Genomic DNA, 18,541 nt, shown 5'->3' on the forward strand with positions numbered 1-18,541 from the left:
GTATAAAATGAACATTTCTTGTGTTTTTGTCAGACTTGATTATTCAATGATACCTTATAATGCTATGTGTATTAATATCTCAGTTGCCTTGATCTAGGATGTCAGAGATCCTTACTTCATAAGATGATCATACATGAATTGACAGATATACTGTTTTCCTACTTTTGCACATCAATATCCCATCAACTTCTCAAAACTCCATCATAAAGCTATCCCATTTGAGTCACTCCTATGACACACTCAGATGGCTCCTAGCTTTACTTCAATCCACTGTAGCCCCGTGGTGGCTCCACATCTTATTCTTTTTCACGCTACCATGCAATATAGCAGTTTGTGTGTTTATATCACCCTCTCCTTCTTCACAACTTGCAGACCTGCTTTGGGACAAGAGAGATTTTTTTAAACCTCAGTTTAAGTCCTCATTGTATCCATGACATGTGACTTACTAACCTATAAGGTCAGTGAACTTCAAAGATTCTTCATTTGTTTCTTTTCGGGAACCACGGCTACTATTCTTGATATAATAGGGCCATTTCTTCAAATGTAATTTTATGTGGAAATCTGTAAAAGTTGGGAAAATCAACGCTTTCTGGATGGCAAGGGAGTGATTCTTAAATCCTGTCCAAATATCCCTGCTTTGGCTATTCCTGACTGACTCTATAGTATATCTATGGCTCTGTTCAATATTGTCTGAAACCTACAGTATTCACTTTATATGTCACAGTCAAGCAAGGAGAGCGCTCTGAATGTCACCACTTCTGTTGTTGATCTAAAGTCCTAAATTTATGCTTGAAATAAATTTTATAAGAGACAAATACATGAGGATGTGTGTGGTCTATTGGTGTGTGTATATTTCCTCCAATGGCATTGTCCCCCTTACTGCCAAATTTTCCCTCTAATAAATACCATCCTCTCTGCTGGAAATATCGAGACACTGAACAAAAGAAAGTTAAGCAAGTAACAAAATAGAATTAGATGTTTAGGGCAGTAAATGACTTAGAAAGTGCTTACAAGGTTTTTTCATGGAAAGGGAATATGAGATATTTGCTCTTGAGATATTAAAAAAAAGCATATACATTTGGGTCCTTCAAAATAAAGTGTTCTAACAGCATTTCATCCTTCACTACCCAAGTCTTAGAATCACTTTCCCTTTGCTGCTTTTCCTTCCTTCTGTCTTACTCTGCTTCTCTCTTATTCATCCCCCTTTCCCTTCTACTTTGTTTTTTCCCATTTTCTTTACCAGGAATTACTGCTAAAGCCCTAAAGATGCTGCAAAACCAGCCTCTTCTTAGGAAGAGCCACTATCTCCCTAAGTGACTGACTTCTAGGTACTGACTTCTTAGGAGAGACCATCAAGTGATTGGCCCTCATCCCAGGTTGTTTGGAGGCTGTTGAACAAGTTGAGCATCCCTAATCCAGTCACATTGCTCCAGCCTCAGTAGAGACTCAGTCTATTTGGAGAATTTTATAATTCAGGGACCTACTAGGGCATGTTTGCATGGCAAATAATTAACGGCAAGGATAGTTACTCTAAAAGGAAGACAGAATGATATCTCACTTTTCAGATAAATGTGTTTTTGAATCCAGCTTTCTGATCTACTCAGTGTCTACGTGACCAGTTGGACAATTGCCCAGAGGCCTCAGGTGGTGGACAGATGCACACCACTATTTCTGCCATTCAATTGATCAGAGTGTTTATTATACATGGGGTTCCTGTGGGTCAGTTAGTAGGCAGCGACTATGGGCTGCTTAATTTTCTGCAGATGGTGCTTGCAGAGTGAGGGAAACAGAGAGGCTGTGGAGAATACTGCAGGTGGGGAGCTGTGGTTCCAGAACATTCCCCCTGATTAAAAAGGAAACCATGAATTTGGGGATCCCCAACTTGTGAATGTCCTGGAAAATCACCAGGATACCCCTCAAGAGAAATACTTGTTAGGGACAATTTCAGATCAGTCCGTCTGGACCAAAGAAGACTACAAGGGCACCATGTAAGTCAGTGATGTCAGAACTTTCCCATCTCATTACCATCTTCCCAGTTCCAACATGGCCAAAGGAATGAAGATCCAGAGAGGGAGAGAGAAGGAACGTTGCAGAAATGGACACATCTGAACTTTCTGGTAGGTCCCCTGGGCCTCAGCAGGGGAGAGGGAGACATTGAATAGGCTGAATATGAGATGGAGCTGACACTTGACTGACCTGGACTTGTGAAACCCAGAGTGATAGAATGTATGGAATGGCTGCAAGGTGATGCTGGAAATGAGGATGCAGTGGACTGTGGGTGACGACAGCCCCTACAGGAGGAGGAGCCGGTTCACCTTTGTATCTGCTATAGTCTCAGCCTTTGTGTCCCCCAGAAATTTCATATGATGAAATCCTGATTCCCAGGGTTATGGTAACCCTAGGTGCAGTCTTTGTGAGGTGATGGAGTTGTAAGGATGGACCCTCTTCAATGAGATGAGTGCTTTTATATACAAGAGACACACAGTGCTCCCGAGCCCTCCCCTGTGTGAGGATACAGTAGGAATTATGTGACCAGAAAGGACCCTGCATGACCCCGCTGTGGAAATCCATTTCCATTGTTTTTAAGCCTGTGATATTTTGTTATAACATCCCAGAAGGACTAAGACAGCACCCTAACAATCTTTAGACAGTTCAGGAAACCTCATGCTATTTACACAAAAGTGCAAAGCATTTATCTTGTCTGGTGTAACACTGTGATAGTTGGCTGAAAGTCGTGGCTGGCTTTCATAAAGAATCCTGAGAATCCAGCCTTCTTGGTAGCATGACCAGAACCATGAACAATTGTCTAATTCTTTGATTCTAATAACTTGACCCAGAATCACTGGCTGTGATTCTTATGGAATCTCTTAATGGTCTTCTTTCTAATGCCAGCTTTTGCTATTTGTGACTAATTTTAATAGGAGCTTCATTCTCTCAATTGTAGGGGTGGATTTTCTTTTGATTTACTCTTAAATGAAGATAAGAAATGTTAACAAATTGCCCTCTTAGATTTTGACATCTCTAAAGCATCTGTGTTTATTTTTTTAAGAGGAGACCCATTACAGAGCATGCATTAAAAAGCTCTAAATTTCAAGAAGCTCGCTATGGGATAGATGATTATGACCATCTCAGAGCTGGATGGGATGGATGTGGATTTAGCATGTTTTGCGGGTTCGGCACGTCAGGATCTTGATGTACATGTCAACTTTACGTGAATCCCTGCGCAGGCAGTAGAGCAGGTTATAATATTCAGAAATACTCCTATCTTCATCGCTGAACGTCATGGATGAGAATCTTGACCAGGTGTTGCTAACCTCGTGTATCGTCTTCAAGACTGGAACAATAATCTGAATACCCAAATGATAATGACTTCTCATGCATTCTCTTAGTACTTGTTTCTCTTTTTTTCTTCTAATTATCAAATAAAGATATGAGGAAGACATATGAATAGAAAACTCTCCAGACATGGATTTTGGAGCCAGCCTATGAGAAAACTACTAGAAATCTAAAAACTAGATATGGAACTCAAGTTTAGTTTTAACTTTCTCTTTTCTTCCTGGGTTCCCACTCTCATCCTTTAATTTGAGGAGAACAGAGAAAGAAGACAAGTGGAACTTCAATAGCAGATGTCCAGGGTTACTTTAGAAAAATGCTGATCTTGGAAAGTCTGTTCTCTAGTACTACTACTCTTGAAAACATTACAACCACCAGTGCCCAGGAAGAGGCAAGCTGTTGGTGGAACTGTGTGCAATGCAGGGAAGGCTGCACATGTCAAAAATTGCAGTGAAATTCTGATTCCTTTACGGTAGAATCTATCACTATGAATGTCTACGCTCCTGCTTTATGTAGTAGCCATCTAGCATATAGAAGTCATGAATCTTTTTCTTACAAAATGAGATATTTCCAAACTCCTTATGCATTACAGTGGTCACCTCTTTCATTCATGAACAAAGAAAGAAAGCCCTCTGCAGGATGCTCACCTTCCTGAATTGACTCTCAATGAATGCTTGAAGTTTCTCTGACATGTTCTCAATCTCCATGGCACTTGATATGACAGCCTCTGACAGATTTTTCATATTCCGAAGCTCCAGGAGTAGATAATACAGAGGATTATTCCAGGAGTACAGTAACACGAGTGTCCACTTACTAAGGTCTTCATTCTAAGCAACCAGAAGAAATGATCTCATTAAAAAAATCATAATTCACTGGTTTTGGTAACGTGGTCTTTGCTCAGAGCAGCTGACCTAAAAATCTTGGTTATTCCTATGTGTATGCAGAGATTTTTGAAGGTAGTAAAAGTTGCAAAAGTATAAAATGCAAGCTATTAGTTCACACTTTGCTGAATTTTTAAACATCTAGGTTATCTTAGGAACTAATTCTTCTGATGCATTCTAATGTATAACATGAAGAATTTTCTTTTTACTTCTGAAATTCTACCACCACTCAGTGAGTTCTTTTGTGTTTGTATATTTCCGAGAGAGAATCTAAGTATTTACGCAAGTGAGTATGTGCTGCAGTGCCTGACCCAGGAAAGAGGGATTCCACCTGTGCCCACATCATTGTCACCCAGTGATTCATTCGTATTAATGAATCGATGAGTCCTTCCTATTGATTGTAGATCAGTAATTGCTTTATGATATTACAACAAAGAGACAAGGAAGAAGACATGACGTTCCTAAACAGGCTTCTCTCCTCAGCTGATCCCACATCAGCCCCCTGCTGATATCAGAACAGTTGTTTTGTTGACATGTGTCCGGGCAGAAAATGGCACAGCGTTGTCTTTAGTAACAGCATCAGTGGGATTCACAGTGGAGGGTTCCCCCTAGTTCACTACTACTAGCAGAATTGAGCCTGAAAATCCCGGGGGCTGAAAATCTCTAGTTAATATGCTTGATTTCTTTACAGCCATGAACTGTTTTAGTGGTAAAGAACAGAGAACTGAGTAGGATTAAATATAGTAATGCACATAAAGTGAAAGTGAAGTCGTTCAGTCATGCACGACTCTTTGTAACCCCATGGACAGTAGCCTGCACCAAGCTCCTCTGTCCATGGGATTTTTTAGGCAAGAGTACTGGAGAGGGTTGCCATTTTCTTCTCCAGGAAGTCTTCCCGATCCAGGGATGGAACCCAGGTCTCCCGCATTGTAGACAGATGCATCTGAGCCACCAGGGAAGTCTCGTCACATAAAGTGCTAAGTAAAACGTAAGGCCATGTAGTAAATCTAAATAAGCTTTAAATTTAAGCTTATTGAAAATCCCTCCTCTTCTTCCTCTTTGTCCTTTTTCCTTTACTTGTTCACCCTCATTATTAATGAGCTTAACAGGAGAATAGAATGCTAGTATCATTAAGAAGGTTGTAGAGAGAGAAGATAGAATTTTAAGGGGGGATACATGTGAAAATATTTTAAATAAGGTTAGGAGGAAGAATAATGCAGGAAATCAGAAAGAAGAGATTATAACAGTGAAAACTTGTAGCTGCCATAAATGATTGAGGCTTCTATGTAAACTGTGTTGTCCTCAGAACAGAGGCAATTGTTGCAGCCATGAGAAGGAAAGCAATGTCTTATAGGCCATTGTGGGGGAGACTTACATATTAAGAATATAAGGTGACAGAGGAGTCATTGAGAATGACAAATGAAGGAGGTGTCAGAGAAATAAAAGCAGAATCAGGAGAGCTTTGAAAGGAAGATGCGAGGGCTTGGGTGATGCAGTATAGGATTCCCAAGTAGGAGTCACTACTAACAGGGTGTACTCAAATCTGGGGTGTGTTTCTTACATATTCATGAATTTTGCAATCTTATATTTTACACATGGAAGTACCCATTCGTTTCCTGTTTTCATACAGAATAATAGCTGCGATCCTGTGTCTAATGCATGGGTTGAACTAAAGTTGTCTGCATGGACAATTTATGGATCTGTTATTTATCTTGCTACTACAGATCTTTAGTCATCCCTTGATTTCGCTCATGCTTCATCAGCTGCATAATATAGTTTCTCTTCTATTGCTTACAGTTCCTCCAACTTTTTCTGCATATACGTTAACATAACCTCTAATAATCTGAAGTCTGGTAACCTACATACTGTCTCATTTGATTCGGTGAAAAACCCAGGTGAAAGACTCACGTTCATCTGCTGGGCTTTATCTCTTTCTTCGGGAGTATGGAAGGAATTGGTGTGGCAGCTCTTGGTGGCATTGATATAGTACAGTTTGCCCTGGGCATATTTTTCATCCTGAAAGTGATCAGGCAATTAGTTAGGTTTGTTGGACATTCAGTAGATGAACCCATTACCAGAACACTAACATGTTTGATAGACGTGTATTTTTTTTAATGGGGGGGGGGTCACAAAATTTGAAAGTCATTCTTCTCCTACTTTTCTATATATTGTCTCTATAAAAATGATTTTACATATAACTTTTCTAAATTTAACCTTTTCCCTTCTCGTTTTATTATTATCTTTTTTTTTTTTTTTGCTATTTGAACCAAATATAGCACATATGTACCAATATTTGGTGCTTCCCAGGGGACGGTAGTGGTAAAGAATATTCCTGCCAATGCAGGAGATATAACAAGACTGAGGTTTGAATCCTAGGTGAGGAGCATCCCTTGCAAGAGGGGACAGCAGCCTACTCCAGTATTCTTGCCTGGCCAATCCTATGGACAGAGGAGCCTGTTGGGCTACAGTCAGAAGGGTTGTCAAAAATTGGACACAACTGAAGTGACTTAGAATGCATGCATGCACCTCATTTAATCATTTAATCTTTTGTTTACTTGTAAGAGTTGGAAAAAAAAATAGACAGTCAAAATGGAGGATAAAAGAAAATCTAATGAGTAAAAAGATCTACGTGAATTTAATAGAAAACTTTAGCTCCGCCTTTTATTACCTGTCTGCTCTACTGTGTGCTCCTTGATTGACCTAAAAGAATTAACATACAACTTTCAAATACCTTGCTCAGAAAGAGAATAATTGTTTCCAATTGTAAACATCCCTTCTACTGCAACTCTAAACCTAGTCACTGCAAATCTTAAAACAATAATTTGTACCTTTAAAAAAACTACAAAGTATTCATTTCTGTGACTGGGATTCAGCTTTGTTTAACATGTTCCATCCACCCAGTTCACTGCAGAGCAGTTCTTATTTATTGGCTATTTACTCTGAGCCTGGAGAAGAAAGCCCAGAGAGAAAGGACCTGAAAATCAACACGCTTCCTTTACCCCAATCCCACCTGAAAGTGCTTTGTGTCAGGTAGTATTATGGGCTGAATCTGTGTTCTTCAAATTCATGTGTTAGAGCCCTAACTGCCAAAGTCCTATGTTTTGAAAAGGGTTCTGACTTTTGGGGATCCCATGGTCTATAGCCCACCAGATTCCTCTGTCCATGGGATTTCTCAGGCAAGAATACTAGAGTGCTTGCCGTTCCAGTCTCCAGGGAATCTTCCAGACTCAGGGATAGAACCCAAGTCTCTCACACTGCAGACAGATTCTTTACCATCTGAGCCACCAGCGAAGCCCATTAAGGTCAAATGAGCTCTTAAGGTGGAACACTGATCCAATAGGTTTAGCATCTTCATGAAGCGAAACAGCAGAGAATTCTCTCTGTGTCTTTGTGTCTCTGTGTCTTTTCCTCTATCTCTCTTCCCCACCCCCCACGCTTTGGGAGGAGTTACAGAGAAGCCAACCTGGGAAAAAAGAGTTCTTACCAGAACCTCACCTTGCTGGCACCCTGATCTGGGACTTCTATCCCCCAGAACTGTGAGGAAAGAAATTTCTGTTGTTTATTCCACTAAGTCTATTGTATTATTTTATGGCATTCCTAGCTGATAAATACCAAATCATTTATTTTGGAAATTTAAAAAAGAAAATGAATGAAAGGAAATTGAAAAAATTATTGCACTTCTTAGGAATCTTTGAGATTCCACAAAACTGATCCTTTCTTCGATTTCAACTTCTTATGAACTGACGGCTTCTTTGACCTAGAGACGGTGTTATTGCAGCGTTCTTGTTTGAAGGATACTATAGCCCCGTCACTTAGGGGAAGTTTCCTTCTGGGAGCCTGGTGGTCTACAGTCCATGGGGTCACAAGAGTCGGACACGATTTAGCAACTAAACCACCACACCAGAGTACTTACAAACTCATTGAACATTATTGTGGAAAGGTTATGGAAGTCGTGGGAGAGGCTGGCGGCATTGATAAACACATCAATAAGGGATTTCTGTAAGGAGACAAACATGTCAGGACCGCAGGACGGGCATGAGATGCCTTGGCACAGGAGCAGATTAGACACGACCAGCAGCAGCAGCAGGCAGGACCCTGTTTAAATAAAAACATGAGCCATTCTGAGATGATCTAGTCACCTGAGGTCATCAAATCCATCCTGTGGAGGGAAGCCTTTTCTTTCCCTGTTGCTCTGATCAGGAGTTCTTGCTGTAGAAGCTGGGGTGGGAAAGAAGAAGTGCCTTCAGTGTAAGTTTAGATGGTTGATGATATTTGCATAGATAGAGAGTTGGAGAAGTAGGTTATTCCGTGTATTTTTGAATTGCTCCCAGAAGTACTTCTGTGCTCTGCAAACATTTGGAACTTAATTCTGAGCCAGAGGGCTTAGGCCATTTTTTTAAAACAGTTTAATCTTGGGACTCTGCAGACTCTGTGCAGCGAGGCCTTCTAGGAGTTTGCAATTTTTTTAACTCTACATTGACTAATGCTTGATTTTTAGACACTGAAATGACAAGAAAAGTCCAGTTAATCTGTGTGGTTTACCATCACACTGGGGTAAGAGTAAACACGTGACTGACTGATCACCACTATTGAGTACAGAGAGAATACTAAGAGAAAAAGATACTGTACCTTGGATCTGCTCACTCACCTTAGTAACCCATGCATGTCTCTGATACTTTCAAAAAAGCTTTGAAACATCTCAAAATCTGTGTTCCACAGGTACCCTGTGAGATAGCCTTAATCTTCACTATGATCATCAAGTTATGTTAATGAAGATGTGATGACTTGGAGAGGGCAAGTAATTTTCCCCAGGACCCATTATTAGCAGATGCAGATGACTGGGCACCAGTACATCTATTCACTTCCTGATGTCACATCACACATGCCTGTGGCCCTCGGTCTGCATGTGTGTAACCAGGACCACATCAGGAGCTGTGATGACTCTGCTTAAGAAGAAAAATATTTTGTCTTTGCCTGCAAAACAGCAGTGACCCTAGAACATTGGTTTTATCCATTTGTTCTGCTCTGTCTATAAAACACTCACTGTTACAGTCTTTGACAGTTATCAGTGTGGGGGCCTGTTTCTCCTGGCTAGCCTTTCTTCTTGGCACCTTGGCAGCTCTTCTACTCTTATCCATCTTTATTCTTCTCATTACGTTTGTTTCTTCGAGAAAATAGCAAATAAATCTCCAAATGATAACACAAGAATATTACCTGGTCAGCACCTAAGACGACGTCATCGGCTCTGCAAACAAGGCCTGCCCTTTCCTGACTTTGACTTTTTAAGGACAAAATTTACCTGTTTGGTCGGGAATACATCCTGACAACCCATGGGGCTTAGTTTTTAACCATCTCCAAACATCTCCTCTTTGACAGTAGAACTAGACCTTCATGCTTCCATGATGTATTGTAATATTTCAGAAATTATTCCTGGCCCTACCTTTGGCCAACAGAAGCATAAATCATAGACTCTTGCAAGTGTGATTTTAATATTACTTTTCCTGTCTGACCTTTGTAAGTAAGCAGAATTTAAGACTAAAGTGAGCAAGAATTGAGTTTGGACAAGAGAACTGATAAAATAGAGATTTTATCCTCCTGAATGAGATCTGAACATGATTCTTTTTCCAATTTACCAGAAGAGTGAGAATTTAATTAAGGATAAGATATCAGCATTTAGTAGGTTTTCTCTGCTCTTAGTTAGTTTATTTTTTGTTATTTTTTTATTTTTATTTTTCGTAGTTAGTTTAAATTGGCATGGTATCTAAGAATAAAATGAATATTTAAAATTAGGTGACGAAAATAAAAGAAAGTGAAAGTAAAGTCACTCAGTCGTGTCCGACTCTTACTGACCCCATGGACTACAGCCCACCAGGCCCTCTGTCCATGGGATTTTCCAGGCAAGAGTACTGGAGTGGGGTGCCATTGCCTTCTTTGGAAAATAAAAGAAGTGGTCCTCAAAAACAAGACATATAAGTTGGAGAAATTTGGGACTATCTCTCTCATCAAGTAAAGAGCTTATTGTGACAGGCCAGGAGGATAATAGCTTATATAACAGAAATGTATTTGTGTGCATATATTTCTGTGCATGTATACATGTGCTATGCATAAATATATGCTTAATTCCTTCATGAAACTTTGGACCTTATAAAATTCAATTTTATAAGAGGTGGTAAATATAGACGAATACCCTAATTCCTAATGTAATTGATCATCTATTGGTAGATGACTATATGATTTTTTTCTGTTAAATTGTTTTTTTTAATATTTTATCTCAAATACTTATTTTTTTATTTTTTTAATTTAAATTTATTGATTTTAATTGGAGGCTAATTACTTTACAATATTCTATTGGTTCTGCCACACATCAACATGAATCTGCCACGGGCGTACATGTGTTCCCCATCCCTAACCCCTCTCCCACCTCCCTCCCTGTACCATCCCTCCGGGTCATCCCAGTGCACCAGCCCCAAGGATCCTGTATCGAACCTGGACTGGCGATTCGTTACCTATATGATATTCTACATGTTTCCATGACATTCCCACAATTGTTATACATGTGTTTGCTTTCATAGCACATATATTAAAAATTTGGAATAACACTGAGAAGATTAGCATGACCCCTGCCCAAGGATGACACACAAATTTGTTAAGCTTTTCATATTTTTCTGTAACAGCTTCAAGGGGTGGTGGCAAGGAGGTTCTAGAGCGTGGGGACATAGGTATCCCTGTGGCTGATTCATGCTGAGGTTTGGCCAAAACCAGTACAGTATTGTAAAGCAAGTCCCCTTCAATTAAACATCAAGAAATTCAATTATAAAAACTGTTATTGGGGATCATATAACAGGTTCAGATATCCACTGTATGATTAAAGAGGATCTGACTGGAAACTGATGATGTCAATTATCATTGGTTAATGATTCATTAACTTTATAGTTGAATGAGAAAAGTAAACTCACAAACACTATTGTCTTGATTCAGTGTCATAGCAGGCTATAATCCTTGTCTGCATTCACTTTTCGGTGGTACGGTGCCCAAACTTTGAAACTGAGGCTGTTTCCAGAAGCGCACAGTCATGAGTCCTGCCCAGGGTTTTTGTTCCTGATGCTGGAGGCTTCTGTTCACTGGTCACTAAGGCCGAAATTTTCTCTGCTGAGAATTCTCTGGGTCTATCATGTGCACAAGTCTTTATATTTTGGTTTTCTAATTTGATTCTCTTATTCTTTTGATTATACTACCAATTCACTTTATGATTTATTTTTCAGACCTTTTGTGCTTTGATCTTTCTGATGCTCATTAGTGTATTTGCTTCCATGTCTACCTTTCTGACTAGTTTTCAGCATCACATAAACCCTACCCTATACTCTTTCTGTCTGGATTTTGGCATTTAACATCAGCATATTTTTATGAACTTCATTTTCCTTCTGGTGAGGTTTCTGGTACACAGTTTAAGCTGGTTGGCTCACATCTTGCTTGTTCGTGTTGTCTCCAAACAATTAGAGGACTCTGCTTTCTTTCTAGGCAATACTGCACTTCGTTTTGATACTGTTGATAATTTTCTGTGATTTCCCTTCCTGCCTCATAAGCTTTGTCTTTCTCAATCTACTGTACTCTGAGTACTATGTGCTGTATGTTGTTATTACTATTTTAAATCAATATCCACTAGTATAGCAGAGAATTAAAGGCAATAAAACTGCAATAGTATTAGTAATAATACATTCCCCAAAAATGTAATCCAGTAATGCTCCCAGTTTTAAATAACTTTCTATGCATGTATTACTGAGGTCCCCTACTCATTTTTCCATAGTAGGTGTTTCAATTTTGAAAAAGAATGTAGAAAACATTGGAGTGGAAAATTCTGACAATCACCTTAGATTTTAAATGCCTCAAGATTAAGTATGTAATTATTAGTTTGTTATAGTTAATAAGGCTATTCTGAGAACATATAGCTCAGTGTCGGGTGATTGCTATTGGATAAAGGATGTATACTGTGAACTGCATCACCAAACAGATGACTGGAGATAAAGAAAGCAATGCCAGGAAGACACAGGCTTTTGTTCTGGAAGGAAAAATGTATAGGGTCTATCATGTACAGTCTACTCTTCAGATTTTTCAAAACACTTACTCTTCCTTTGCTCATTTAATAATTTGGGTTGTTTGATTTCTTTTCATACTGAGTTGCATAAGTCTCTTATATATACTTGGATACAAAGTCCTTAGCAAATATGTGATTTGCAAATTTTTTTTTTTTTCATTGCATAGGTTGTCATTTCATTTTACTGATGGCTTCTTTTACTATGCAGAAGGTTTTGAGTTTGATGTGGTCTCACTGGTTTACTTTTGCAGTTCTTGCCTTTGCTTTTGATGACTGAGTTGTTTGAGCTGCTTGTAGTTTGGAAAGCAATCCTTTATCGGTTGTTTTATTTGCTATTATCTTCTTCCATTCTTACCAAAAGACTCAGACTGGCTGAATGGATACAAAAACAAGACCCATATATATGCTGTCTACAAGAGACCCACTTCAGTCCTAGAGACACATACAGACTGAAAGTGAGTGGATGGAAAAAGATATTCCATGCAAATGGAAATCAAAAGAAAGCCAGATTGGCAATTCTCGTATCAAAAAAAACAAACCTTAAAATCAAAACTATTATAAGAGATTAAGAAGGACACTACCAAATGATCAAGGGATCATTCCAAGAAAAGACATAACAATTTTAACTATTTATGTACCCTACATAAGAGCACCTCAATACATAAGATAAACACTAACTGACACAAAAGGGGAAATTGAGCATAACACAATAATAGTAGGCATGTTAACCCCACACCTACACCAGTGGACAGATCATCAGAACAGAAAATATAAGGAAACATAAACCTAGAAGGAAATATTAGAGCAAACAGAACTAACTGATATCTTCAACACACTCCATCCAAACGCAGAAGAATACACTTTCTTCTCAAGTGCACATGGAACATTCTCCTCATCTTGGGTCCCAAATCAAACCTCAATAAATTTAAGGAAATTGAAATTATATCAAGAATTTTCTCTGACCAAAACACTATGATACTGCTATTGCTACTGCTGCTAAGTCACTTCAGTCCTGTCTGAGTCTGTGCGAGCCCGTAGGCGGCAGCCCACCAGGCTCCCCGTCCCTGGGATTCTCCAGGCAAGAACACTGGAGTGGGTTGCCATTTCCTTCTCCAATGCATGAAAGTGAAAAGTGAAAGTGAAGTCGCTCAGTCCTGTCCGACTCTTAGCAACCCCATGGACTGTAGCCCAGGAGGTCCTACATCCATGGGATTTTCAAGGCAAGAGCACTATGATATGAGATATCAATTATAGGGAAAAAAGAACTTTAAAGAACACAAACACATGGTGATTAAACAACACATTTCTAAATAGTGAATTTCTTCAGTTTACTGAAGACATAAGGGAAATCAACACATTCCTAGAAACAAAGAACAATGAAAACATGATGATCAAAAGCCTAGAGGATGCAACACAAGCAGTTCTAAGAGGGAAGTTCATGGTAATACAAATCCGACCTCAAGAAACACATTCTATAGACAACCTAACTTTACGTATCTGTAACTCTTTTTAAATTTCTCTTATCAATGTCTTAAAGGTTTTGCATAAAATCTTTCAGCACCTTGCTTGTTTATTTCTAAGTGTTTTATCTTTTTTGATGCAATAGCAAATGGGATTGTTTTCTTTATTCCACTTTCTGATAGTTCATTGTTGATATATAGGTAGGCAACTGAGTTTCATATATTGGAATATAGTAAACATAATGTATGCTCCATCTTTTAAGAACAGACATTTTCCCACATATAAGACATATAGATGATCAAGAGGTATATGACAAGATGCTCAGTATCACTAGTAATCAAAAGAAATGCAGATCAAAAGCACAAGGGATATATCCTCATACCTGTTTGAAAGATTAGTACCAAAAATGTAAGAAATGACAAATGTTATTGAGGCTGAGGAGAAAAAGGAGTGCTTATGCACTGTTGGTAGGGATGTATACTGGAGCAACTCCCATGAACACATACTGTGGAGGTTATTCAAGAAATTTAAAAGAGAACATTTCTGTGGTCCATTATCCCACTTCTGGATATATAGTCAAAGCAAATGAAATCATTGTCTCAAAGAGAGATCTGTATTCCCATGTTCATTGCAGCATTATTCACAATAGCCTTGATATAGAAACAACAATCTTTCAACAGGTGAATGGATTAAAACTATCTGATGTGACATATGTACTACTACTACTACTAAGTCACTTCAGTCCTGTCCGACCCTGTGCAACCCATAGACGGCAGCCCACTAGGCTCCCCCATCCCTGGTATCCTCCAGGCAAGAACACTGGAGTGGGTTACCATTGCCTTCTCCAATGCATGAAAGTGAAAAGTGAAACTGAAGTCGCTGAGTCCTGTCTGACTCTTAGCAACCCATATTCTGCAGCCTACCAGGCTCCTCCATCCATGGGATTTTCCAGGCAAGAGTACTGGAGTAGGGTGCCATTGCCTTCTCCCTGTGACCTATATAGGTAAATACTATTTAGCCATTAGAATTAGAAAGAAATCCTTCCATTTGTGGCAACATGGATGAAACTGGAGGGCATTACACTAAGTAAACTAAGTCAGAGAAAGACAAATACCACAGGATCTCAACTATAAGGACTTTCAAAAAAAAAAAAAAAAAGGAGGGGGAACTCAGAGTAGAAAAATGACTGCCAAAGACTGAAGGGTAGGACAAATAGGGAGAGATTTTTAAAGGTTACATATTTTCATGTATAAAAAATTAATAAGGTGAGGATCTAAGTTTGAGCTTCATGATCTAATCATGATATTGAACAAGCTCTGGGAGTCGGGATGTACAGGGAAGCCTGGCGTGCTACAGCCCCTGCGGTCACACAGAGTGGGACACGACTGAATGACTGACTGAACTGAAGAGAGTGGGACTTACCTGTGTTCTCCTCAAAAAGCAAAAGTTAAATGTGTGTGGTGGTGACAATGTTACTTACTAGAAAGGAAACTCGTTTCTAATCCATGCACAAATGGGGTGGACAAGATAACGGAGAGTAGGTGGAAGTGGGGTACACCTCTCTCCACTGATGCATCAAGAACGTCTAAAGACCGAGCAGTTCTCACAGAAGACCAGGTGAATCCTGGCAGGACTCGCTGACTACTGAGAAGGAACATCCGGTCCATACAGAACTTGGTAGGACAAAGGAAAGAAGGGACAAGGAGGAAGGGGAAAGAAGGAGGAGAGCAAGTGGGACCAGCCTGCACCTGGGGGAGAGGGAGCTGAAGCGCAGGGGATAGATCCCCGTGTCCATGGCCGTCCACTGGGACGAGGGAGGCATTTAAAGCTGCTGGGGAGTGAACTCACTAATCTGTGACAGTCTGAACGGAGTGAGAACCACATAGACAAGCCATGCTGCAGCCTCTCATACCTCGGACAGGGTTATAAGTCCACTGGTGTCCACGGAAGCTGGGAGCTGGAGCCATGGGGATTGTGGAATGATCCCAGGGTGAGGACTCCTGTTGACTGTGGGGAGTCAGCCTGATGGGATGGGGTGGAGGAAATCTGCTGCATGGAATGCCTCTTAAGGAAAGCCATGAGGCCATAAAAGTAGGGTTCAACTGCCTGTGGAGTAGAGCTGTCTCTTTCTCCATGCTGGTACCTGTAGGTTGAGCAATAAAGACTTCACTGAGGGTGGTCCTTGAGTGCCTGATGCACTAATCAGTGGAGAACTTGGAATGTCTTTAAACCCGACCGTACACTATTCTCTGTCTAAATTTTGGGTTTTAGCATCATAATGTTTTTATGAACTTAAATTTCTTCTGGTAGAGTTTCTGGTTTACAAATTAAGCTAATTCCTGACAGCTGGCACAATCTTGATGTTTCAAGAAACTTTGAGAACCTTCGTTCCTCTCAAGGTAAAACTGCCCTTTACTACCATTGCTGACTTCCCATACTTTCACTTCTTGCCTAATATGTTCTATGTCTTTCTCTATTCGCTATAACTTTAGTAGTATGTACCCCTGTGTTGGTATTAATATTTATCATAAATTATTAATGGATGCAGTAGAGATCCAAAAGGATTACAGTTACAACAGTAGTAATAAATAACCCCAAATTATAATCCATTAATGCTCCCATTTAAAACTGATTTTCTATCTATATATTATTGAGGTCTCTTAACTCATTTTCCTTACTAGGTGGCTCAATTTTAAAATGAAATATAGAAAACAATGTAGTGGTAAACTCTGGAAATTACCTTCCTTTGGATATGCCTCATTAGTAAGGATGCAAACATTAGGATTTTTTTTTTCCCCTGGTGGGGCTGTTCTTAGTACATATTATGGCTTACTGTGGAGTGATTGCTATTGACTGAAGAATGTACACTTTGAATTGTAATTGTCAAATAAGTGAGTGGAGATAAAGAAAGTAATGCAGGAAGGCACAGGCTTTTATTGTTCTAGAACGAAAACCTTGCTGTGTCTCTCATCTATAGTCTAATCTTCAGATTTATTGAAAGTCTTACTATTCTTATGCTCCACTAAAAATTTGGATTATTTGGGGGTTTTTGTCCTTGAGTTGTGTGTCTCATGTAGTTTTGGATATTAAGCCCTTATCAAATATATGATTTGGAATATCTTCTGTCGATCTGTAAATTGCCATTTGATTTTACTGACGTTCCTTTCTTTGGAGTCTGATGTGGATCCACTTGTTTTGCAGTTGTTGCCTTTGCTTTTGGTGTGAAACCCAAAACCTCATTGCAGACACCGATGGCAAGACGATTACCGCAGTGTCTTCTTCTAAGAGTTTAATTGCTTAAAGTCTTATGTTCTAATTTTTAATCCATTTTTATGCACGGTAAAGACAGGGGTACTGTTCCATTATTTCACTGGACTATCCAGTTTCCCCAGTGCCATTTTTGACAAGCTTGTCCTTTCCACACTGGATAGTCTTAGCTCCTTTTTCATAAGCTAACCGACAATATATGTGTGTGTTTCTTTCCGGCTTCGCTATTCTGCTCTGGTGATCTATGTGTCTATTTTCATTCCAGAAGCAAAGCATTCTGTTTTGATTACTATAGCTTTCTAATACAATTTGAAATCAGCAACCCTAGTCTTGAACTTTGTTCTTCTTTCTCAAGATCACTTTTATCTTTGGTGCTTTGTGACTTAATACAGCAGAATAGACCAAGAAGAGATGGAAAAAGTACACAGAAGAACTATACAAAAACATGTCTTAATGACCCAGATAATCACAATTGTGTAGTTTCTCACTCAGAGCCAGAAATTCTGGAATGGGAACTCCAGTGGGTCTTAAAAAGCATTGCTGCCAACAAAGCTAGTGGAGGTGATAGAATTCCAACAAAGCTATTTAAAATCCTGAAAGATGGTGTTATTAAAGTGGTCCACTTAATATGTCAGGAAACTTGGAAGAGCCAGCAGTGACCAGAGGATGCGAAAAGGTCAATCCTCATCCCAGTTCCCAAGAAGGATATTGTTAAAGAATGTTCAAGCCACTGGACAGATGCACTCATCTCCAGGGCTGGTAAGGTTATGATCAAAATCTTCCAGGCTAGGCTTCAGCATTATTTGAACCTAGAACTTCCAGATGTTCAAGCTGGGTTTAGAAAAGGGAGACGAACCAGAGATCAAATTGGCAACATTTGCTGGAACATAGAGAAAGCAAGGGAATTCCAGAAAACCGTCTGCTTCATTGATCTCACCAAACTGTGTGGATCACAACACAGTGGAAAATTCTTAATGAGATGGGAATACCAGACGAACCTTACCTGTCTTCTGAGAAACTTGTATGCAGTTCAAAAAGCAACAGTTAGAAGCAGACAAGGAAAAATAAACTGGTTCAAAATTGATGAAGGCATCCGTCAAGGCTGAATATTGTCACCCTGCTGATTTAACTTATATGCAGAGCATGTCATGCGAAATGTTGGACTGGATGAGTCCTAAAGGCTGGAATCGAGATTGCTGGGAGAAATATCAACAACCTCAGATACGTGAATGATACCATGTTAATGGCAGAAAGCGAAGAGGAACCAAAGAGCCTCCAATGAGGGTGAAAGAGGAGAGTGAAACAGCTGGCTGAAAACTCAATATCAAAAAAGCTAAGATCATGGCATCTGGTCCCATCACTTACATGCAAGTAGAAGGGGAAAAGTTGGAAACAGTGACAGATTTCGTCTTCCTGGGATCTAAAGTCACTGTGGATGGTGATTGCAGGCACAAATTTAGAAGAAGATTGCTTCTTGGCAGGAAAGCTCTGACAAACCTAGACAGTG

The 18,541-nt window shown here is 39.5% G+C and overlaps 1 protein-coding gene and 1 non-coding gene across 2 annotated transcripts; one reads left to right on the forward strand and one right to left on the reverse strand.

Moving 5' to 3' along the window:
- Nucleotides 1–3,147: 3,147 nt before the first annotated feature.
- Nucleotides 3,148–15,734, reverse strand: LOC139178903 (chorionic somatomammotropin hormone 2). Its single transcript, XM_070777713.1, has 5 exons — nt 15,680–15,734; nt 8,128–8,309; nt 6,123–6,230; nt 3,981–4,160; nt 3,148–3,347 (listed from the first exon to the last, which is right to left on the reverse strand). Exons 1-5 carry the CDS (start codon nt 15,732–15,734, stop codon nt 3,156–3,158), a joined length of 717 nt encoding a protein of 238 aa, XP_070633814.1. The 3' UTR covers nt 3,148–3,155.
- LOC139179200 (U6 spliceosomal RNA) lies at nt 10,771–10,879 on the forward strand. Its single transcript, XR_011563623.1, has one exon. It is a non-coding gene; the product is annotated as a U6 spliceosomal RNA (small nuclear RNA).
- Nucleotides 15,735–18,541: the final 2,807 nt, after the last annotated feature.

The sequence above is a fragment of the Bos indicus genome, chromosome 23 (assembly GCF_029378745.1).
Source record: "Bos indicus isolate NIAB-ARS_2022 breed Sahiwal x Tharparkar chromosome 23, NIAB-ARS_B.indTharparkar_mat_pri_1.0, whole genome shotgun sequence".
Classification (NCBI taxonomy): domain Eukaryota; kingdom Metazoa; phylum Chordata; class Mammalia; order Artiodactyla; family Bovidae; genus Bos; species Bos indicus.

Bases quoted from the DNA above. Each gene is read 5' to 3' on its own strand.
- LOC139178903 (XM_070777713.1), bottom strand. From the start codon at position 15,734: ATGGCTCCAGCTCCCAGCTTCCGTGGACACCAGTGGACTTATAACCCT. The intron at 6,231-8,127 runs GTAAGTACTCTG...GATCACTTTCAG, and splicing joins CAATAATGTTCAATGAGTTT to GATGAAAAATATGCCCAGGG. The intron at 4,161-6,122 runs GTGAGTCTTTCA...CTGGTTGCTTAG, and splicing joins ATAAAGCCCAGCAGATGAAC to AATGAAGACCTTAGTAAGTG.